General features: G+C 50.5%; 1 protein-coding gene across 2 annotated transcripts in view; it reads left to right on the top strand.

Annotated features, from left to right (window-relative positions):
* Positions 1-10,716: 10,716 nt before the first annotated feature.
* The window catches only part of FBN1 (fibrillin 1), a 385,311-nt gene continuing 371,018 nt past the window's right edge, over positions 10,717-25,009 (top strand). Inside the window, exons 1-2 of one of the 2 annotated variants that reach the window (XM_075345804.1) lie at positions 10,717-10,909; positions 11,092-11,350. In XM_075345804.1, the coding sequence (XP_075201919.1) occupies positions 11,178-11,350 (173 nt within the window). In that variant the 5' untranslated portion in view covers positions 10,717-10,909; positions 11,092-11,177. Of the gene's footprint in view, positions 10,923-11,091; positions 11,351-25,009 lie in introns of both variants that reach the window. The other variant, XM_075345803.1, reaches the window with a different exon arrangement.

The following is a 25,009-nucleotide window of genomic DNA, read 5'->3' as shown; positions in this document are numbered from 1 at the left end:
CCACCTCCTTCCTTCCGCATTGCAGCCGGGACGCAGGTAGGAGATGTTCCTCACTTCTGCGACTTCACACACAGCGATGTCTGCTGCCGCTGGAGCGAGGAACAACATCGGACCGTCGCGTCAGCGTAATTATGGAATTCGCCGACGCTACACCAATGATACGATTATGACGCTTTTGTGCTCGTTAATCGTATCATCTAGGATTTACACACTACGATGTCGAGAGCGACGCAGGAAGTGCGTCACTTTCGACATGACCCCACCGACATCGCACCTGCGATGTCATAGTGTGCAAAGTACCCCTAAGTCCCATATATGATTGAATGGTTTAATTTCAGTGTTGCAGTTCTCTTTAAGATGTCCTGCATCAGAACATATACAGTGTCTCCATACAGTGAGGGCTGACAGTTTCCCCAGCTCCATACAGTGAGGGCTGACACAGTGTCCCCAGCTCCATGCAGTGAGGGCTGACACAGTGTCCCCAGCTCCATGCAGTGAGGGCTGACACAGTGTCTCCAGCTCCATACAGTGAGGGCTGACACAGTGTCCCCAGCTCCATACAGTGAGGGCTGACACAGTGTCCCCAGCTCCATGCAGTGAGGGCTGACACAGTGTCTCCAGCTCCATACAGTGAGGGATGACAGTATCCCCAGCTCTATACAGTGAGGGCTGACAGTGTCCCCAGCTCCATATAGTGAGGGCTGACAGTGTCCCCAGCTCCATGCAGTGAGGGCTGACAGTGTCTCCAGCTCCATACAGTGAGGGCTGATAGTGTCCCCAGCTCCATACAGTGAGGGCTGACAGTGTCTCCAGCTCCACACAGTGAGGGCTGACACAGATACAGTGTCTCTAGCTCCATACACTGAGGGCTGACAGTGTCTCCAGCTCCATACAATGAGGGCTGACACAAATACAGTGTCTCCAGTGTGGCGCCCTGGACAAACTAGGTCGTCACAGAACAACACCAACACACCCCATACTCCTGGTCCCCAGCTCCATACAGTGAGGGCTGACAGTTTCCCCAGCTCCATACAGTGAGGGCTGACAGTTTCCCCAGCTCCATATAGTGAGGGCTGACAGTTTCCCCAGCTCCATACAGTGAGGGCTGACAGTTTCCCCAGCTCCATACAGTGAGAGCTGACAGTTTCCCCAGCTCCATACAGTGAGGGCTGACACAGTGTCCCCAGCTCCATACAGTGAGGGCTGACACAGTGTCCCCAGCTCCATACAGTGAGGGCTGACACAGTGTCCCCAGCTCCATACAGTGAGGGCTGACAGTGTCCCCAGCTCCATACAGTGAGGGGTGACAGTGTCCCCAGCTCCATACAGTGAGGGCTGACACAGATACAGTGTCTCCAGATCCTTACAGTGAGGGCTGACACAGTGTCCACAGCTCCATACAGTGAGGGCTGACAGTGTCCCCAGCTCCATACAGTGAGGGCTGACAGTGTCCCCAGCTCCATACAGTGAGGGCTGACACAGATACAGTGTCTCCAGATCCATACAGTGAGGGCTGACAGTGTCTCCAGCTCCAGTGAGGGCTGACACAGATACAGTGTCTCCAGCTCCATACAGTGAGGGCTGACAGTGTCTCCAGCTCCATACAGTGAGGGCTGACAGTGTCTCCAGCTCCATACAGTGAGGGCTGACACAGTGTCCCCAGCTCCATACAGTGAGGGCTGATACAGTGTCTCCAGCTCCATACACTGAGGGCTGACACAGTGTCTCCAGCTCCATACAGTGAGGGCTGATACAGTGTCTCCAGCTCCATACAGTGAGGGCTGATACAGTATCTCCAGCTCCATACAGTGAGGGGTGACAGTGTCCCCAGCTCCATACAGTGAGGGCTGACACAGTGTCTCCAGCTCCATACAATGAGGGCTGACACAGATACAGTGTCTCCAGCTCCATACAGTGAGGGCTGACACAGATACAGTGTCTCCAGCTCCATACAGTGAGAGCTGACAGTGTCTCCAGCTCCATACAATGAGGGCTGACACAGATACAGTGTCTCCAGTGTGGCGTCCTGGACAAGCCAGGTCGTCACAGAACAACACCAACACACCCCACACTCCTGGTCAGGCACACCAAAGTCAGACAAAAACCCTTGTTGCCTTCCTCCAGGGGCTGATGTTCCCACCAGGGGTGGGCCAGGCGGTTGGCCCCGCCCACCGAGGAGTTCGCAGTCCTGGAGGCGGGAAAAGAAGAGAGTTCTGTTTTGGAAGAGAAAGTGGAAGGAGGGAAGTAGCAGTTGAGCAGACAGAAAGTGGTCCGGGTGTGTGGCCCGGACGGATCAGCAAGGTTGGCGGACGGTGGTGACCGTCTGCAGGAGTGGCCTATTGGAGCTAGCTGTAAGGACCGTGGACGGGCAGTGGTCCAGCGGTACCGGACCGGTACGCAAAGAGAAGCCAGCACCACCCGGCAGGGGCTTACGGACCCCGGCAAAGCTAGGAGTCGCCGTGAATTTGCCAAATCCGTTAGCGAAGGGAACCTCCTGGGTTTCCCAGCAGCCAAGTCCCGTCAGAAGGCAACCGTCCAACCGAGAGAGGGAAACACAGTCACCGCCAAGGCTAAAGTTCCCAGGGCCAGAGCCTGCGGGCAAAAGGGGCTCCTTCAGCACCCATCCAAGCTGGGGAGCGGGTTACCGGTGAGAACCCATTGGAACCGTACACGTTACACAGGTGCAGGGAAAGGCAGTCACCATCAACCTGCCGGGAGGAGAAACACCGCAGCCGTCTGTGGGACCCGTCCATCCAGCTGTGTGTTTTACCGAGAACTGTGTCCTCATCATTGGCTGAGTGAGTACCACCGTGCCGTGCGGCACAGTGCTGCCCCTGCGACCCTGCACCTCGCCAGGCCCCGTAACCCGCCTGCCATCCATCTCTACCCCATCACCGGGCCCCGGGACTACCAACCCCCTACCCACGGAGGGGAGAACTAACATGCAGGCTGCTCCCTGTCATCGCTCCCGGGATCCCCGTTCAGAGCAGCGGTGGTGTCACCAAACTCACCACAACCGTGGGTGGCGTAACGGACAATAACCAAATCCCCACAATCAAGCCCCACCCTTTTCACTCACGGGCGAGGAGCGCCGCTCGAGTCCCCGCGGGATCCGGCCCACCGCTCGAGCCACAACCGAGCAGCAGCAGCCGCAGCAGCCGCGGCCGGACCCAAGCAGTGGGAGAGCGCAGCGTCCCCTCCTCCGCCCGCGACACCAGCTCCATACAGTGAGGGCTGACACAGATACAGTGTCTCCAGCTCCATACAGTGAAGGCCGATACAGTGTCTCCAGCTCCATACAGTGAGGGCTAGCACAGTGTCCCCAGCTCCATACAGTGAGGGCTGACAGTGTTTCCAGCTCCATACAGTGAGGGCTGACACAGTGTCTCCAGCTCCATACAGTGAGGGCTGACAGTGTCTCCAGCTCCATACAGTGAGGGCTGACAGTGTCTCCAGCTCCATACAGTGAGGGCTGACACAGATACAGTGTCTCCAGCTCCATGGGCTGACAGTGTCTCCAGCTCCATACAGTGAGGGCTGACACAGTGTCTCCAGCTCCATACAGTGAGGGCTGACAGTGTCTCCAGCTCCATACAGTGAGGGCTGACAGTGTCTCCAGCTCCATACAGTGAGGGCTGACACAGTGTCTCCAGCTCCATACAGTGAGGGCTGACACAGATACAGTGTCCCCAGCTCCATACAGTGAGGGCTTACACAGTGTCTCCAGCTCCATACAGTGAGGGCTGACACAGTGTCCCCAGCTCCATACATTGAGTGCTGACACAGATACAGTGTCCCCAGCTCCATACAGTGAGGGCTTACACAGTGTCTCCAGCTCCATACAGTGAGGGCTGACACAGATACAGTGTCTCCAGCTCCATAGAGTGAGGGCTGAGAGTATCTACAGCTCCATACAGTGAGGGCTGACACAGATACAGTGTCTCCAGCTCCATACAGTGAGGGCTGACAGTGTCTCCAGCTCCATACAGTGAGGGCTGACACAGATACAGTGTCTCCAGCTCCATACAGTGAGGGCTGACAGTGTCTCCAGCTCCATACAGTGAGGGCTGACAGTGTCTCCAGCGCCATACAGTGAGGGCTGACACAGTGTATCCAGCTCCATACAGTGAGGGCTGACACAGTGTCCCCAGCTCCATACAGTGAGGGCTGACACTGACAGTGTCTCCAGCTCCATACAGTGAGGGCTGACACAGATACAGTGTCTCCAGCTCCATACAGTGAGGGCTGACACAGATACAGTGTCTCCAGCTCCATACAGTGAGGGCTGACACAGTGTCTCCAGCTCCATACAGTGAGGGCTGACACAGATACAGTGTCTCCAGCTCCATACAGTGAGGGCTGACACAGATACAGTGTCTCCAGCTCCATACAGTGAGGGCTGACACAGTGTCTCCAGCTCCATACAGTGAGGGCTGACAGTGTCTCCAGCTCTATACAGTGAGGGCTGACACAGTGTCTCCAGCTCCATACAGTGAGGGCTGACAGTGTCTCCAGCTCCATACAGTGAGGGCTGACAGTGTCTCCAGCTCCATACAGTGAGGGCTGACACAGTGTCTCCAGCTCCATACAGTGAGGGCTGACAGTGTCTCCAGCTCCATACAGTGAGGGCTGACACAGTGTCCCTAGCTCCATACAGTGAGGGCTGACACAGATACAGTGTCCCCAGCTCCATACAGTGAGGGCTGACACAGATACAGTGTCTCCAGCTCCATACAGTGAGGGCTGACACAGATACAGTGTCTCCAGCTCCATACAGTGAGGGCTGACAGTGTCTCCAGCTCCATACAGTGAGGGCTGACACAGTGTCTCCAGCTCCATACAGTGAGGGCTGACACAGTGTCTCCAGCTCCATACAGTGAGGGCTGACACAGTGTCCCCAGCTCCATACAGTGAGGGCTGACACAGATACAGTGTCCCCAGCTCCATACAGTGAGTGAGGGCTGACACAGTGTCTCCAGCTCCATACAGTGAGGGCTGACACAGTGTCTCCAGCTCCATACAGTGAGGGCTGACACAGATACAGTGTCCCCAGCTGCATACAGTGAGGGCTGACAGTGTCTCCAGCTCCATACAGTGAGGGCTGACAGTGTCTCCAGCTCCATACAGTGAGGGCTGACAGTGTCTCCAGCTCCATACAGTGAGGGCTGACACAGTGTCTCCAGCTCCATACAGTGAGGGCTGACACAGTGTCTCCAGCTCCATACAGTGAGGGCTGACAGTGTCCCCAGCTCCATACAGTGAGGGCTGACAGTGTCTCCAGCTCCATACAGTGAGGGCTGACACAGTGTCTCCAGCTCCATACAGTGAGGGCTGACACAGTGTCTCCAGCTCCATACAGTGAGGGCTGACAGTGTCTCCAGCTCCATACAGTGAGGGCTGACACAGTGTCCCCAGCTCCATACAGTGAGGGCTGACAGTGTCCCCAGCTCCATACAGTGAGGGCTGACACAGTGTCCCCAGCTCCATACAGTGAGGGCTGACAGTGTCTCCAGCTCCATACAGTGAGGGCTGACACAGTGTCCCTAGCTCCATACAGTGAGGGCTGACACAGATACAGTGTCCCCAGCTCCATACAGTGAGGGCTGACACAGATACAGTGTCTCCAGCTCCATACAGTGAGGGCTGACAGTGTCTCCAGCTCCATACAGTGAGGGCTGACACAGTGTCTCCAGCTCCATACAGTGAGGGCTGACACAGTGTCTCCAGCTCCATACAGTGAGGGCTGACACAGTGTCCCCAGCTCCATACAGTGAGGGCTGACACAGATACAGTGTCCCCAGCTCCATACAGTGAGGGCTGACACAGTGTCTCCAGCTCCATACAGTGAGGGCTGACACAGTGTCTCCAGCTCCATACAGTGAGGGCTGACACAGATACAGTGTCCCCAGCTGCATACAGTGAGGGCTGACAGTGTCTCCAGCTCCATACAGTGAGGGCTGACAGTGTCTCCAGCTCCATACAGTGAGGGCTGACAGTGTCTCCAGCTCCATACAGTGAGGGCTGACACAGTGTCCCCAGCTCCATACAGTGAGGGCTGACACAGTGTCCCCAGCTCCATACAGTGAGGGCTGACAGTGTCTCCAGCTCCATACAGTGAGGGCTGACACAGTGTATCCAGCTCCATACAGTGAGGGCTGACACAGTGTCCCCAGCTCCATACAGTGAGGGCTGACACTGACAGTGTCTCCAGCTCCATACAGTGAGGGCTGGCACAGATACAGTGTCTCCAGCTCCATACAGTGAGGGCTGACACAGATACAGTGTCTCCAGCTCCATACAGTGAGGGCTGACACAGTGTCTCCAGCTCCATACAGTGAGGGCTGACACAGATACAGTGTCTCCAGCTCCATACAGTGAGGGCTGACACAGATACAGTGTCTCCAGCTCCATACAGTGAGGGCTGACACAGTGTCTCCAGCTCCATACAGTGAGGGCTGACAGTGTCTCCAGCTCTATACAGTGAGGGCTGACACAGTGTCTCCAGCTCCATACAGTGAGGGCTGACAGTGTCTCCAGCTCCATACAGTGAGGGCTGACAGTGTCTCCAGCTCCATACAGTGAGGGCTGACACAGTGTCTCCAGCTCCATACAGTGAGGGCTGACAGTGTCTCCAGCTCCATACAGTGAGGGCTGACACAGTGTCCCTAGCTCCATACAGTGAGGGCTGACACAGATACAGTGTCCCCAGCTCCATACAGTGAGGGCTGACACAGATACAGTGTCTCCAGCTCCATACAGTGAGGGCTGACACAGATACAGTGTCTCCAGCTCCATACAGTGAGGGCTGACAGTGTCTCCAGCTCCATACAGTGAGGGCTGACACAGTGTCTCCAGCTCCATACAGTGAGGGCTGACACAGTGTCTCCAGCTCCATACAGTGAGGGCTGACACAGTGTCCCCAGCTCCATACAGTGAGGGCTGACACAGATACAGTGTCCCCAGCTCCATACAGTGAGTGAGGGCTGACACAGTGTCTCCAGCTCCATACAGTGAGGGCTGACACAGTGTCTCCAGCTCCATACAGTGAGGGCTGACACAGATACAGTGTCCCCAGCTGCATACAGTGAGGGCTGACAGTGTCTCCAGCTCCATACAGTGAGGGCTGACAGTGTCTTCAGCTCCATACAGTGAGGGCTGACAGTGTCTCCAGCTCCATACAGTGAGGGCTGACACAGTGTCTCCAGCTCCATACAGTGAGGGCTGACACAGTGTCTCCAGCTCCATACAGTGAGGGCTGACAGTGTCCCCAGCTCCATACAGTGAGGGCTGACAGTGTCTCCAGCTCCATACAGTGAGGGCTGACACAGTGTCTCCAGCTCCATACAGTGAGGGCTGACACAGTGTCTCCAGCTCCATACAGTGAGGGCTGACAGTGTCTCCAGCTCCATACAGTGAGGGCTGACACAGTGTCCCCAGCTCCATACAGTGAGGGCTGACACAGTGTCCCCAGCTCCATACAGTGAGGGCTGACAGTGTCTCCAGCTCCATACAGTGAGGGCTGACACAGTGTCCCTAGCTCCATACAGTGAGGGCTGACACAGATACAGTGTCCCCAGCTCCATACAGTGAGGGCTGACACAGATACAGTGTCTCCAGCTCCATACAGTGAGGGCTGACAGTGTCTCCAGCTCCATACAGTGAGGGCTGACACAGTGTCTCCAGCTCCATACAGTGAGGGCTGACACAGTGTCTCCAGCTCCATACAGTGAGGGCTGACACAGTGTCCCCAGCTCCATACAGTGAGGGCTGACACAGATACAGTGTCCCCAGCTCCATACAGTGAGGGCTGACACAGTGTCTCCAGCTCCATACAGTGAGGGCTGACACAGTGTCTCCAGCTCCATACAGTGAGGGCTGACACAGATACAGTGTCCCCAGCTGCATACAGTGAGGGCTGACAGTGTCTCCAGCTCCATACAGTGAGGGCTGACAGTGTCTCCAGCTCCATACAGTGAGGGCTGACAGTGTCTCCAGCTCCATACAGTGAGGGCTGACACAGTGTCCCCAGCTCCATACAGTGAGGGCTGACACAGTGTCCCCAGCTCCATACAGTGAGGGCTGACAGTGTCTCCAGCTCCATACAGTGAGGGCTGACACAGTGTCCCTAGCTCCATACAGTGAGGGCTGACACAGATACAGTGTCCCCAGCTCCATACAGTGAGGGCTGACACAGATACAGTGTCTCCAGCTCCATACAGTGAGGGCTGACAGTGTCTCCAGCTCCATACAGTGAGGGCTGACACAGTGTCTCCAGCTCCATACAGTGAGGGCTGACACAGTGTCTCCAGCTCCATACAGTGAGGGCTGACACAGTGTCCCCAGCTCCATACAGTGAGGGCTGACACAGATACAGTGTCCCCAGCTCCATACAGTGAGGGCTGACACAGTGTCTCCAGCTCCATACAGTGAGGGCTGACACAGTGTCTCCAGCTCCATACAGTGAGGGCTGACACAGATACAGTGTCCCCAGCTGCATACAGTGAGGACTGACAGTGTCTCCAGCTCCATACAGTGAGGGCTGACAGTGTCTCCAGCTCCATACAGTGAGGGCTGACAGTGTCTCCAGCTCCATACAGTGAGGGCTGACACAGTGTCCCCAGCTCCATACAGTGAGGGCTGACACAGTGTCCCCAGCTCCATACAGTGAGGGCTGACAGTGTCTCCAGCTCCATACAGTGAGGTCTGACAGTGTCCCCAGCTCCATACAGTGAGGGCTGACACAGATACAGTGTCCCCAGCTCCATACAGTGAGGGCTGACACAGATACAGTGTCTCCAGCTCCATACAGTGAGGGCTGACAGTGTCTCCAGCTCCATACAGTGAGGGCTGACACAGTGTCTCCAGCTCCATACAGTGAGGGCTGACACAGTGTCTCCAGCTCCATACAGTGAGGGCTGACACAGTGTCCCCAGCTCCATACAGTGAGGGCTGACACAGATACAGTGTCCCCAGCTCCATACAGTGAGGGCTGACACAGTGTCTCCAGCTCCATACAGTGAGGGCTGACACAGTGTCTCCAGCTCCATACAGTGAGGGCTGACACAGATACAGTGTCCCCAGCTGCATACAGTGAGGGCTGACAGTGTCTCCAGCTCCATACAGTGAGGGCTGACAGTGTCTCCAGCTCCATACAGTGAGGGCTGACAGTGTCTCCAGCTCCATACAGTGAGGGCTGACACAGTGTCCCCAGCTCCATACAGTGAGGGCTGACACAGTGTCCCCAGCTCCATACAGTGAGGGCTGACAGTGTCTCCAGCTCCATACAGTGAGGGCTGACACAGTGTCCCTAGCTCCATACAGTGAGGGCTGACACAGATACAGTGTCCCCAGCTCCATACAGTGAGGGCTGACACAGATACAGTGTCTCCAGCTCCATACAGTGAGGGCTGACAGTGTCTCCAGCTCCATACAGTGAGGGCTGACACAGTGTCTCCAGCTCCATACAGTGAGGGCTGACACAGTGTCTCCAGCTCCATACAGTGAGGGCTGACACAGTGTCCCCAGCTCCATACAGTGAGGGCTGACACAGATACAGTGTCCCCAGCTCCATACAGTGAGGGCTGACACAGTGTCTCCAGCTCCATACAGTGAGGGCTGACACAGTGTCTCCAGCTCCATACAGTGAGGGCTGACACAGATACAGTGTCCCCAGCTGCATACAGTGAGGGCTGACAGTGTCTCCAGCTCCATACAGTGAGGGCTGACAGTGTCTCCAGCTCCATACAGTGAGGGCTGACAGTGTCTCCAGCTCCATACAGTGAGGGCTGACACAGTGTCCCCAGCTCCATACAGTGAGGGCTGACACAGTGTCCCCAGCTCCATACAGTGAGGGCTGACAGTGTCTCCAGCTCCATACAGTGAGGTCTGACAGTGTCCCCAGCTCCATACAGTGAGGGCTGACAGTGTCTCCAGCTCCATACAGTGAGGGCTGACAGTGTCCCCAGCTCCATACAGTGAGGGCTGACACAGTGTCCCCAGCTCCATACAGTGAGGGCTGACACAGTGTCTCCAGCTCCATACAGTGAGGGCTGACAGTGTCCCCAGCTCCATACAGTGAGGGCTGACAGTGTCTCCAGCTCCATACAGTGAGGGCTGACACAGTGTCCCCAGCTCCATACAGTGAGGGCTGACACAGTGTCCCCAGCTCCATACAGTGAGGGCTGACACAGTGTCTCCAGCTCCATACAGTGAGGGCTGACAGTGTCCCCAGCTCCATACAGTGAGGGCTGACAGTGTCTCCAGCTCCATACAGTGAGGTCTGACAGTGTCCCCAGCTCCATACAGTGAGGTCTGACAGTGTCCCCAGCTCCATACAGTGAGGGCTGACAGTGTCTCCAGCTCCATACAGTGAGGGCTGACAGTGTCCCCAGCTCCATACAGTGAGGGCTGACACAGTGTCCCCAGCTCCATACAGTGAGGGCTGACACAGTGTCTCCAGCTCCATACAGTGAGGGCTGACAGTGTCCCCAGCTCCATACAGTGAGGGCTGACAGTGTCTCCAGCTCCATACAGTGAGGGCTGACACAGTGTCTCCAGCTCCATACAGTGAGGGCTGACACAGATCCCTTTGCTGGTGATGTTGCAGGTGACACTGGGCTGCACATTCCCAGATCTGTATGGAGATGTGAGCGCACAGCCCCTGGTCAGCCTCACAAGCTGCTGCAGCCAAGAAAGGCAGAGCCTGGAGAAGGAGCAGCCGCAGCTCCTGCCTGATGTCTCTGGGCGGGTTCACTGCCACTAAAGCTTTTTATCTTGTTTATTGTCCCTAACGGCCACTTGGTTGTATAAATTCTAAATAGCATCTGTCCTGACAGCACAAGGATCATCATGGCATGTGCAGCCCTGACTGTCTGCTGAAGCCACCCTGGAAGATAACTTCTTGGCCAGTGTGCGTCCTGGGGGTAGGGCTGTGCACCCTTTTGCCTGCGTAATACTATTTTGGAGCAGGGTACATAGGAGCTGGAGGCTAGATAACTCTGAGTTGGGGTAGATAACATTTCTGCTGTGTCTTCTGTTAGCTTTCAGCTTCCTCCTAATGTGAGAAGACCTCTTATTTATTCTTTTGGACAGGACCCTGTGGAGAACATACATCTGAGCCTGGGCACAGAGACTAGTGTGGATCTGGAGAAGAAGAAGCCCCTGTGAGCTGCGCCAGGATGAGGCTGGGTACTGTGCTGGGGTTGGCACTGGGATTTACAGTGTTGTTCTCCTTCAGTGCCAGTCAAGGTGCTGACAAAGAGGTGGCATCAGATACAGTGAAGGAATCCAGAGCCAGCAGAGCCAAGAGAAGAGGTGGAGGAGCAGGAGTGGGGCATGATGTCCTGAAAGGGTAAATATCACACGTGTTAGTGCCCTGTAATGTCTCCTAGTGTAAGATATGACTAGCACTGTCCTTTCCCTCCTTCTATTTGGAAGAATGCTTGTAATTAATTAAATTAGAGTATATTTATATTTTTTTGCCTATAATTGCCATTGTATTATAGTGCCTATCTATCTATCTATCTATCTATCTATCTATCCATTATCTATCTATCAATCTATCCATCCATTATCTATCTATCCATCTATCCATTATCTATCTATCTATCTATCTATCTATCCATTATCTGTCTATCTATCCATCCATTATCTATCTATCTATCTATCCATTATCTATCTCTCTATCTATCTATCCATCTATCCATTATCTATCTATCTATCTATCTATCCATTATCCATCTATCCATTATCCATCTATCCATTATCTATCTATCTATCTATCTATCCATTATCCATCTATCCATTATCTATCTATCTATCTATCTATCCATTATCCATCTATCCATTATCTATCTATCTATATCCATTATCCATCTATCCATTACCTATCTATCTATCTATCTATCCATCTATCCATTATCTATCTATCCATCTATCCATTATCTATCTATCTATATCCATTATCCATCTATCCATTACCTATCTATCTATCTATCTATCTATCTATCCATCTATCCATTATCTATCTATTATCTATCTATCTATCTATATCCATTATCCATCTATCCATTACCTATCTATCTATCTATCTATCTATCTATCTATCTATCTATCCATCTATCCATTATCTATCTATCCATCTATCCATTATCTATCTATCTATCTATCTATCTATCTATCTATCTATCTATCTATCTATCCATTCATATAGCTACCGATCCATCATCTATCCTTGTAATGTGTTAGTATATGCATCATGTTTATTCTATAATAAGTATGATCTGGGTTTATCCTTAATATCCTCAATACTTCTATGCACATGTGGAATAATTTATTTATTTACTAATTTATATTATTTATTTTATTTTTTGAGTGTGGCTTTGAAGCAGGTATCACTATTAAAGTGAAGAAATACACTTTTTACATACTCAGTATTACTATGAAATAATGCCACTTGGCACCGTTATCCCAAGGTGCCAGCACCACTTATCTGTGCCAGGTCTGTCTAGAAGTCCAGTGTTATTATCCAGAGATACTTAAGAATATTTAAACAGATTCAAATGTTCGGGGCTTTCTGCCTTTAATCACTAGGGTGGGTTCTGTGTAGCACAAACACTGGGATTTAGATGTTATATCTTCATTGCACAAAAATGGGGAGTGGACCTTTACATCATGAGCGGAGATTTACGTCACTGATGGCTCTTGTTCTTACATAGGCTTATATGGTACACAGATGTGTGGAGGGATTTGATAGGGTACTGTCATATAGTTTCTTTTCTTCCCTTTTTTTCCTTTAACAATTGAAAGATGTATTGTACTTCAATGCAGATAAACAAAAATTGTGATTGAAATTTGTGAGGGAATCCCATTCAAGACATGGTGTAGCCCAAGTAATGTCTGCATATAGAATATATATATATATATATATATATATATATATATATACACACACACACACACACACGATATACACATACTATAGGTAGACATAACTTGTCCACAATGTCTTGAATGGAATTTCCTCACAAATATACTACACTATATACTATAGTAAACCAAATTGACATGAAAGCTTAATGATATATATGACGGGTGTATATGATTTGTGCAAATACTTCCAAAAACGCTCATTTTTTTGATAAATTGCAGCATTACAAGTGCTGATGTTGAATGTGTTAGGGTGACGTTCAGTGACGCATGTGGTGCTGTAATATTATACCGACTCCATGGTGTCATTCGTCCGTTACTGTGAAATTGCTATGGGATCAGTGACAGAGATGATGATAAAGAATTGTCCTGACAGTCTGTAAAAAAAAGGACAGGATATAGAGAGCTCAGGCCAAACTATGTCAGCTATGTGCAGAGTTTTTTCTAACAGATAATAAAAGTGAATTATTTTAGAGAGCACATATTTCCAAACACTTTTGTTTAGAACAAGGCTGATGTATATGGACATAGTTTATCGTTTGCAGTTGGCGTCTCTCTAACATATATTGCATCACGTTAAACCGGAGGTTACCTAAACACTCGGAGTATGTCAGCGAGGCGCATTCCAGGAAAAGCAGGCAAGTAAAGCCCTGCAAATATTCCTGGAGTGTCACAGATTCATAATCAGGAGCCATATATAAATATAAGAATATGGTATAATAGATTTTAATCACAAAAATAGATAGATATAGATAGATAGATATACATAGATAGATAGATAGATAGAGGGATAGATAGATAGATAGAGGGATAGATAGATAGATAGATAGATAGATAGAGGGATAGATAGATAGATAGATAGATAGATAGAGGGATAGATAGATAGATAGAGTGATAGATGAGAGATGGATGGATGAATGGATGGCTAGATAGATAGATAGATAGAGGGATAGATAGATAGATAGATAGATAGAGGGATAGAGGGATAGATAGATTGATGGCTAGCTAGATAGATGGATAGATAGATAGATAGAGGGATAGATATAGAAGGATAGCTAGATAGAACTACAGCAGCATCTGTATTGAGGTAAATAAGTATTTGATACACTGCCGATTTTGCAAGTTTTCCCTACCTAAATCACATTTTATGATTTTTAAATAATTAATTTGCATTTTATTGCATGAAATAAGTATTTGATACAATAGAAAAATATAACTTATTATTTGGTACAGAAACCTTTATTTGCAATCTCAGAGGTCAGACGCTTCTTGTAGTTCTTGACCAGGTTTGCACACAGTGCAGCAGGGATTTTGGTCCACTCCTCCATACAGGTCTTCTCCAGATCTTTCAGGTTTCGGGGCTGTTGTTGGGCAATATTGAGTTTCAGCTACCACAAAAGATTTTCTGTTGGGCTCAGATCTGGAGACTGGCTAGGCCACTCCAGGACCTTGAAATGCTTCTTAGGGAGCTACTCTTTAGTTGCCCTGGCTGTGTGTTTCAGATCATTGTCATGCCAGAAGACCCAGCCACGACTCAGCTTCAATGTTCTTACTGAGGGAAGGAGGTTGTTGGCCAAAATCTCATGACCCCATCCATCCTCCCTTCAATACAGCACAGTCATCATGTCCCCTTTGCAGAAAAGCACTACTAAAGTATGATTTTTCCATCTGCATGCTTCACGGTTGGGACTTGAGTTTCTACTCATCCTCCAAACACAGTGAGTGCAGTTGATACCAAAAAGTTCTAATTTGGTCTCATCTGACCACATGACCTTCTCCCATGCCTCCTCTGGATCATCCAGTCATCGGTGAACTTGAAATGGGCCTGGACATGTGTTGGTGTGAGACCATATGTACCCTGCAGGATTTTAATTCATGATTGTGTAGTGTGTTACTAACGGTAATCTTTGAGACTATGGTCCCAGCTCTCTTCAGGTCATTGATCGGGTCCTCCCATGTAGTTCTGGGCTTATTCCTGACCTTTCTCAGAATCATCCTTACCCCATGAGGTGACATCTTTGATGGAGCCCCAGACCGAGTAAGACTGACAGTCATCTTGTGTTTCTTCCATTTTCTAATAATTGCACCAACAGATGTTGCCTTTTCACCAAGCTGCTTGCCTATCGTCCTGTAACCCATCCCAGCTTGTGCAGGTCTAAAATTTTGTCCCCAGTGTCCTTAGACAGCTCTTTGGTCTTGACCATGATGGAGAGGTTGGAGTGTGATTGAGTGTGTGGACAGGTGGCTTTTATACAGGTAACGAGTTAAAGCAGGTGCAATTAATACAGGTAATGAGTGCAGAGTAGGAGGGATCCTTAAAGAAATAATAGCAGGTCTGTGAGAGCCAGAATTATTGCTGGTTGGTGTTTGATCAAATTCTTATTTCATGCAATAAAATGCAAATAATTATTTAAAAATCATAGAATGTGATTTTCTGGATTTTTGTAATTCTGCCCGTCACAGTTGAAGTGTACGATAAAAATTACAGACCTCTCCATTCTTTGTAGGTGGGAAAACTTGCAAAATTGGCAGCCCTATGAAATACTTATTCTCCCCACTGTGTGTGTGTGTGTGTGTGTATCTATATATATATATAGATATACAAACACACACACACACACACACACAGTGGGGAGAATAAGTATTTCATAGTAAGAAAGCCGCGGAGACACCATCACATGTTTCTCAACGCCGGCAGGAAACTAGCCAGGTCTTTCACCGGGAAGGAACAACCACGGGAAGGGTAGTCTCCAGTCAAGGAGACCACCTATACCAAACATGGTATCCATCCACAGACAGCCGTTTCGGGGTATTTGCCCCTCATCAGTGTGGAGTAGGAATCTGGCTAGTGGGGGCAATGCCTAGTATAAGACTACTTAAGCAAGCATTGTTGACCTTAGGGAGATCAACATATCCACTGCGGAGACACCATCACGTGTTTCACCATCATGGTGTCTCCGCAGTGGATATGTTGATCTCCCTAAGGTCAACAATGCTTGCTTAAGTAGTCTTATACTAGGCATTGCCCCCACTAGCCAGATTCCTACTCCACACTGATGAGGGGCAAATACCCCGAAACGGCTGTCTGTGGATGGATACCATGTTTGGTATAGGTGGTCTCCTTGACTGGAGACTACCCTTCCCGTGGTTGTTCCTTCCCGGTGAAAGACCTGGCTAGTTTCCTGCCGGCGTTGAGAAACATGTGATGGTGTCTCCGCGGCTTTCTTATTTGCATACTTCCCAGGGGGCAATGCTCTAGAATCACTGCGTTGAGAAACACGTGATGGTGTCTCCGCAGTGGATATGTTGATCTCCCTAAGGTCAACAATGCTTGCTTAAGTATTTCATAGGACTGCCAATTTTGCATGAAATAAGAATTTGATGAAACACCAACCAGCAATAATTTATATATATTGTGATATAATCACTGGTACTGTGCTGAGAGGGTTAAGGTGTGTTACCTGGGCCGGCTCTGTTGTGGACAGCTAATGAGATAGGTGGGACGGCTGTTCACCATATCTCCACCTCGGGGTGTGGTCCCAGGAATGAAAGTCAGGCCTCTGGACACACCCATGGCCCTGCTCTGAGTTTCCTGTGAAGGATGAAGTAGCCGGGTGTGTTTGTGGGTGGAGGTAAGGAAACAGCATCTGAGAAGGCTCTGCAGGGACTTATGGACTGAACATAATCTGAAGGGCTGAGGTTTGGGAATGTACCTGTTTTCCTGCCTGTACATGCCATGTGATATCCGTACCAGCGCGGTGCTTTATGGAGTTGAATAAAGCAGGCTGTGATCTTAAGAAACTGTGCTTCCTGTGTCTACCTGAAGCCCTCATGCTGAGCGAGTAACCCCCTATGTTGCAAGGTGCAACGTCACAATATATATATATATATATAAAATATATATTATATATATATATATATAAAATATATATTATATATATATATATATATATATTATTATATAATATATATATATATATATATATATATATATATATATATATTGTGAGGTAGCGTGGTCGGCTGCGCAGCAGAAGACACGGGATCCAGGCACCAAGGTTCACAGCACACGGTTTATTATCCAAACAAAAGTCCACACAGTACACATGTGCCTCTCCGGCAGAGAACTCAGGGAGTTGTGTTCACTCCCTCACACCCAGCACCTCTGCCCTCGTTCCTGTTTCCTTTTAACCCTTCCTTAAGCCTGTAGGGAAACAGCATTAACCCTGGAGTGGAGTTACTTTCTATCATGGAGTGAGCACAACCGGGGCGAGACATACCGGCCGTCATACATAACCCCGGTCACAGTCTCACATACCCCCCCCCTCAGTTCAAGCGAGCGGGGTTGAACTCCTGCCATCAAACACGGGCCGCGGGACAAGGCATCAGCGTTGCCCTGCAACCTACCGGCCCGGCGTTCAACCGTAAACCGGAAGTTCTGCAGAGAAAGGAACCACCGGGTAACCCGGGCATTCCGTTCCTTGGCGGACCTCATCCAGACCAGTGGAGAGTGATCCGTCACCAAGCGAAACTGCCGTCCCAGCAGGTAATAGCGTAGGGACTCCAAGGCCCACTTAATCGCCAGGCACTCCTTCTCCACTACGCTATAATTCTGCTCGGGAGGGGTGAGCTTCCTACTTAAGAAGGTGACGGGGTGTTCCTCCCCCTGAACCACCTGAGACAGCACTGCCCCCAGGCCGACCTCCGAGGCGTCAGTCTGTACTATGAACTCCTTCCGGAAATCAGGGTTGACAAGAACGGGCTGTCCGCACAGGACCCCCTTCAGGGCCCGGAAGGAGTCCTCGGCCTGCGGAGTCCAGCGCACCATGACGGACTTCTTGCCTTTGAGAAGGTCCGTCAAGGGGGCTGATAGTCCCGCAAAATCTTTTACAAACCTCCTGTAGTACCCCACGATACCCAGGAAGGCCCTAACCTGCTTCGTGCTCAGGGGTCTAGGCCACTTCTGGATCGCCTCAACCTTGTTAATTTGGGGCTTAATCACTCCTTGGCCTATTACGTAGCCCAAGTAGCGGGCTTCCGTGAGTCACAACGCACATTTCTTGGGATTGGCTGTCAATCCGGCTGTTCGAAGCGCGTCTACCACCGCTTGTACCTGTTCCAAGTGGGTCTGCCACTCGGAGCTGTAAATAATGATGTCGTCAAGGTACGCTGATGCATACGCCTGGTGGGGTTCTAGCACCAAGTCCATCAACCTCTGGAACGTGGCCGGAGCGCCATGCAACCCAAAAGGCAAGACAACATAGTGGAAGAGACCCTCCGGCGTAACAAAAGCGGTTTTCTCCTTGGCGGACTCCGTCAGGGGCACCTGCCAGTACCCCTTGGTCAGGTCGAGCGTGGTGAAATATCGCGCCTGTCCCAGCCTATCAATCAGCTCATCCACCCGGGGCATGGGGTAGAGATCGAACTTGGATATTTCGTTCAATCTCCTAAAGTCATTGCAGAACCTTAAGGAGCCATCGGGTTTTGGTATTAGGACAATGGGACTAGCCCATTCACTCCGGGATTTTTCGATGACCCCCAGGCGTAGCATTGTCTTCACTTCCTCTGATATGGCTTGTCTTCGAGCCTCCAGCACCCGGTATGACTTCAGGCGTACCTTTAGGTGAGGCTCGGTGACAATGTCATGTCGTATCAGACTGGTCCTACCAGGCAGCTCGGAGAAGACATCGGGGTTCTGCTGAACCAGCCGTCTGGCCTCTCGCCTCTGAGTCTTGGTAAGGGTTTCTCCAATCCTTACTTCCGGTTCGTCCTCTCCGGAGGTCGTGGGAGCCGGATGGGAACAACCCGAAGAGGAGGGAGACGGGGAGAAAACAACCATCAGGCTTTCCCGTTCCTGCCAAGGTTTTAATAGATTGATATGGTATATTTGTTCGGGTTTCCGCCTACCGGGCTGCAATACTTTATAGTTGACCACCCCGACTCTTTCCTTTATCTCGTAGGGGCCTTGCCACTGAGCCAGGAATTTACTCTCCGCCGTGGGGATTAAAACCAACACCCGATCCCCTGGTTTAAAGGTCCGCACGGTGGCGTGTCTATTGTAGCGGCCGCTTTGCGCGGACTGAGCCTCCTGTAAATGCTCCTTCACAATTGGCATGACCGCACTTATGCGGTTCTGCATTCCTAAAATGTGTTCAATCACACTTTTATGGGGGGTGGGCTCTTGCTCCCATGTTTCCTTTGCCAGGTCCAACAATCCCCGGGGATGTCGCCCGTATAACAATTCAAAAGGCGAAAACCCCGTGGATGCCTGTGGCACCTCTCGGATGGCAAACATCAAATAGGGAAGCATCATATCCCAGTCTTTCCCGTCTTTGGAGATCACCCTTTTGAGCATGGTTTTCAGGGTTTTATTGAATCGTTCTACTAACCCATCCGTCTGAGGATGATACACAGACGTACGCAACTGCTTGATCTGGAGTAGCCGGCATAGCTCTTTGGTTACTTTAGACATGAACGGGGTCCCCTGATCCGTAAGGATCTCCTTGGGCAACCCCACCCGGCAGAACACAGCAAACAACTCCCGAGCTATAAGCTTCGCCGCAGTATGTCTGAGAGGTATCGCCTCTGGATACCGGGTGGCATAGTCAACGATCACTAGGATGTGTTGGTGCCCTCGAGCGGACTTTACGAGGGGCCCCACCAGATCCATCCCTATCCATTCAAAAGGGACTTCTATAATGGGTAACGGTACCAACGGACTGCAAAAGTGGGTCAGGGGTGCGGTAAGCTGACACTCCGGGCAGGTTTCGCAGAACCGTTTTACCTCCCCAAAGACCCCGGGCCAATAGAACCTTTGCAATATTCGCTCCTGCGTTTTCTTGACCCCTAGGTGGCCACTCATCAGGTGTTTATGAGCCAAGTCGAGGACCCGCCGGCGATACGGCTGGGGCACCACCAACTGCTCTACCCCTACGCCCCGTATTTCATCTACCCGGTAGAGTAAATCCTGTTTAAGAGCGAAATGGGGGTATCTTACCTGGGCACCGGGCAGCTGTGCCACCCCGTCAACTACTGTCACCCGACTCCGGGCATGTAATAATGTAGGGTCCTGGAGTTGGGCTGTCCCAAACGTATCCGGGGATGCCTCCAACTCCGGGATGGGCTCAACCGTCTCAGCCTCTCCTGCCAATACCTCTAGGGGCGACCTATCGGGTTCACACTCTGTCCCTATCATGGGAACCTCTACGGCAGGCGTCCCGGATTCAGGATTGTAGGGCTCAGGTCCCGGACTGACCAATATCTGAGGGGACTTAGGAGGTCCCTTCCATAAAGTCCAAAAATAGGGCAGATCCCTTCCTAGGATCACGTCATAGGGAAGAGTGTTAATAAGTCCCACCTCATGTTGCACCTGACCGCAAGGTGCTGTGATGGTGACAATCCACGTGGGATAGTCTCGGCGGTCCCCATGTATGCAAACCACCCCCACGGTACGTCCTGTGGCCTTTACTTTAGCCCTTAGGGTTGATCGCACAAGGGTCACTAAGCTTCCGGAATCCAACAAGCCTGTAACCGGACATCCATTCACCTGTATTTGGCACAAGTGGGGCTCAGTCTCTGGGTAGACCAGGTCAGCGGTACACACCACCTGAGCATACATTGAACCCCGCCGGGTAACCCCACAATCCATGGGCTCTGTGGTGAGTGGACACTGAGCTTCCATATGTCCCACCCGCTGGCACCGCCAACATCTAATAGGGAAGGATACCCCCTTGACGAGTTGTCGTTTAGGGTACATGGCCTTCCGGACCTCAGGGACGGCGGGCGCGGCCTCCGAAGGGACGGTAACGGACTCCCGCACCGGTGTCAGCGGTGGGTCCTTGGCCCGAGGCTTGGAGGGGCCGGACCGACGGGCGGCACGCAAAGTCTCAGTGTCCCGTATCAAGTCCTGCGTAGCCACATGCCGCTCCACCAGGCCCACTAATTGATCCAGGGTACTTGGGTCGCCCTGGCCCACCCACCGTTGAATGGTGACGGGTAAAGTGCGCACAAAGCGATCAACCACTACCCTTTCCACCATTTGCGCCGGGCTCAGAATGTCCGGCTGCAACCACTTCTTTACTAAATGCAACAAGTCATAGGCTTGGGAGCGTACGGGTTTGGCTTCCTCATAGAACCACTGATTCACCTGCTGAGCCCGTAAATAGGTATTCACCCCCAACCGGGCAAGTATTTCGGCTTTCAGGGTCGTATAGTCTATGGCGTCCTCGGTACAGAGGTCCAGGTACGCTTTTTGGGGCTCCCCCGTCAGATAGGGCGACAATACCTCAGCCCACTGGGGGGTCGGCAGCTTTTCCCACTCGGCCACCCGCTCAAACACCGCCAGGAACGCTTCCACATCATCCCCTGGGGTCATCTTTTGCAACGCTTGTCTCACCGCTTTCCGGACACTGCCGTCGTCACCCGGTCCCGGGGTTGTTGCTGCCGGTCCGGCACGGATCGACTTGGCCAGGAGAACCATCTGTTCTTGGTGCCTTTTTTCCTGCAATTGCAAGGATTGCTGCTGACGTTCCAATGACCGGAGCAGGTGTTCATTAGCCTGTTGTTGCTGTGCATTAGCCTGCTGTTGCTGTGCATTAGCCTGCTGTTGCTGTGCATTAGCCTGAGCCAGCTGCTTTAGTATGTCCTCCATGGCGTCACCGGGTTTGGGCTGTAGTATAGCCGCTCGAATCCAGGACATGCGCTACCGGATCACCAGAAATGGAAGCTACACCTCACCGGGCTGGCATGCCCGCCGATTCTCCACCATATGTGAGGTAGCGTGGTCGGCTGCGCAGCAGAAGACATGGGATCCAGGCACCAAGGTTCACAGCACACGGTTTATTATCCAAACAAAAGTCCACACAGTACACATGTGCCTCTCCGGCAGAGAACTCAGGGAGTTGTGTTCACTCCCTCACACCCGGCACCTCTGCCCTCGTTCCTGTTTCCTTTTAACCCTTCCTTAAGCCTGTTAGGGAAACAGCATTAACCCTGGAGTGGAGTTACTTTCTATCATGGAGTGAGCACAACCGGGGCGAGACATACCGGCCGTCATAGATAACCCCGGTCACAGTCTCACAATATATATATATATATATATATATATATATAAAATGAAATGTTGCTTTTGTTAGTATTCTGGTTCTGCTTTAGAATTTACTGTAATTAATTATATTGTTGGAGTAGTGTTGCAGGTTTTATTGGGAGTGTGTTTTTTTTTAAGTTTTTAAAAATTTTCAAAAGTTCTACACAATGATATAGAGGACTTAGCCCCTGGAAAAATCATGCTAGCACATTAGCTGTTGCTGGTACAGTACCTAAGAAAATAACTATTAATTCATTTGTAAATGAGAAGGCTTCAGTGCGCCCTTGCTGTGGCCAACAGCACTGTGATGCCCCTCATTTTGCATGCTGGAGGTTCCTCTACTTCTGATTGACAATATTTGCTTTCTAGAGAGATCGCTGCATAAAGTCATCCATCGAGTGTTCGCACATGCAATACACTGTCTGTGCCCACTCACACGGTCACAGTGTCCTGGTGCTTCATCCTCCCTTGCTGCCACTCTGATACACCGGGCAGTATAGAGAGTGTGCATGTGCACACATACCAGCTGATTTTAGGCAGCTATGGGAGCACTGACAATCAGAAGCAGAGAAAGCGTCCGACATGCAGAATCAGGGGATGTAATGGTGCACTGAGCTTTTGGCCACACCTAGGGTGCCCTATCATTTCTTACAAATAAAAAATATTTTCTTAGGCACTGTAGAAGTAACAGATACAGTGCTAGTATGACTTAATTATGGCTAAGTCTCCCATATCACATTACAGTCTGTTTAAAATGCATTTTGGGGGTAAAAGACTCCCTATAACTACTGAAATTCACTGGTGTAGTGTGCAAAGTGGTGCAAATCGCTCCAGTCTCGAACCACAGTGCACATACTGGCCGCAGTCTCCCGAACGTAGCGTAATGACTTTGTACATTTATACGAGGCTGTGACTCTCCGGTTGGGAGAGCCTCGACCAGTCTGTGCATTGTGGTCCGAACACCGGACTGATTTTCATGGATGTCTGCATGATCCCTTAGTGAAGCACTTCCCTCTTGTTAGTGCAGCGTTTGTTTATTTTAAACATAGCCGATGATGGAGGACCATGTGACCAGACGGGTGCATCAGCCGCCACTAATTAAATATCTCTGATTATGTGAAATCAATTAGATGAGGCTGATGGACAGCTCTAGTCACAGGTTCCTCCATTAACTGCCATTTTTGAGAGCTAGCGCATTGTTGAGTCTGTGGGAAAGTCGGCACTTACATGCAAGTGGAACCTTTAATGCCTATATATTAGTAAGTGCCACAAAATAATTAAAGTGTAGTTGTCACCAGCTCAAAAGGTGCCAGTTTTTGATTTTCCATGATCTTCCATACAGTTCCAGAGATATTGTTTTTTTTTTATTTAGTGCGGCTTATTCTGGTCTTTACAAGGGGGTGTGGCTCACAGGATTCCTCGGGGGAGGGCTTTTAGGCTGCTCTGCATAATTACCCTGTGAGCCACGCCCCTTAGTAATACCATAAAAATTAGCACCAAATAAAAAGGCCATATCTCTGTAACCGTAATGGAGTATTTTATTTTTTTATTTTTTTAAAAAAAAGGAATACTCAGTCCTCAAGGAAGGCAAGACAACAAGAACAAAAACTAGACCCTTATGACTGGTGAGATGTCCTCATTAAAATAACGATAAAGTCCTCATTCCTATGTTGGTCACAAACAGTCTGGTGACACTCGTAGTATACAATTGTGGGATGAGGCATAAAGCCCTAGAATAATTCCACATAAACACGGGGAAACCTCTTTCAGATGTTATTATGGTCAGCAATAAAACCTCACCCATTAGCGCTGCAAGATGTAGAGGGTCTAAGCTTACCAAATGAGGCCAACCACACTAGTTATACGGCCTTGTTTACTTACCACAGCACAGTGCTTAAATATCATTGTGCAGCTTTAGTTATATAATTATATGTTTATACCTAGTGTTGGGTAAGCATTTATACCATACTGTCTCTCATACTGACTTTTCAGTGCTCATATGTTTTGAATATTCTTGGTACCCGTTAAGTTTTGTTTTCTTTTGGGGTGGAAGAGGCAAGGGTGGGTGCATTGGCGATCTATGACTTTAGGGGCACTTTGCACACTGCAACATTGCAAGCCGATGCTGCGATGCCGAGTGCGATAGTCCCCACCCCCGTTGCAGATGGAATATCATGTTGATAGCTGGCGTAGCGAACACTATCGCTACGGCAGCTTCACATGCACTCACCTGTCCTGCGACGTCGGTCTGGCCGGCAATCCGCCTCCTTATTAAGGGGGCGGGTCGTGCGGCGTCATAGTGACGTCACACGACAGGCGGCCAATAGCAGCGGAGGGGCGGAGATGAGCAGGATGTAAACATCCCGCCCAGCTCCTTCCTTCCGCATTGCAGCGATGTGTGCTGCCGCAGGAACGAGGAACAACATCGGACCGTCGCAGCAAGGTAATTATGGTTTTCGCCGACGCTGCACCGATGATACGATTACGACGCTTTTGCGCTCGTTAATCGTATCATCTAGGCTTTACACACTACGATGTCGACAGCGACGCCGGAAGTGCGTCACTTTCGATATGACCCCACCGACATCGAACCTGCGATGTTGTAGTGTGCAAAGTACCCCTTACGCCTATGTGCGCACTTACCGGATTTTGCCGCGCATTTTCCGCGGATTTGCTGCATGTTTCGCTGCAGAAAATGTTCATAACATCTCTGCAGTGAATCACCAGCAAATCCTATGGAGAAAAAAAATCCTGTGCGCACTGGGCGGAATTTGACAGCTGCATGTTTTGCTGCGGGAATCCCGCAGCAAAAACAATTGCATGTCACTTCTTTTCCGCACATCGCTGCGGGATTTCACTCCATTGACTCCAATGTTAATCATGAAATCCCACAGGGAATAACGCAGGCAGCAAATTCTGTGCGGTTCACTGCGTTTTCCTGCGTTATTCCCTGCGGTATTTCGTGGTTTACCTCCGGTAATGTACATCGCCTGTCTG

This window comes from Anomaloglossus baeobatrachus, chromosome 4 (genome assembly GCF_048569485.1).
Source record: "Anomaloglossus baeobatrachus isolate aAnoBae1 chromosome 4, aAnoBae1.hap1, whole genome shotgun sequence".
Classification (NCBI taxonomy): Eukaryota; Metazoa; Chordata; class Amphibia; order Anura; family Aromobatidae; genus Anomaloglossus; species Anomaloglossus baeobatrachus.
This window is presented reverse-complemented; position numbering and strand designations above follow the sequence as displayed.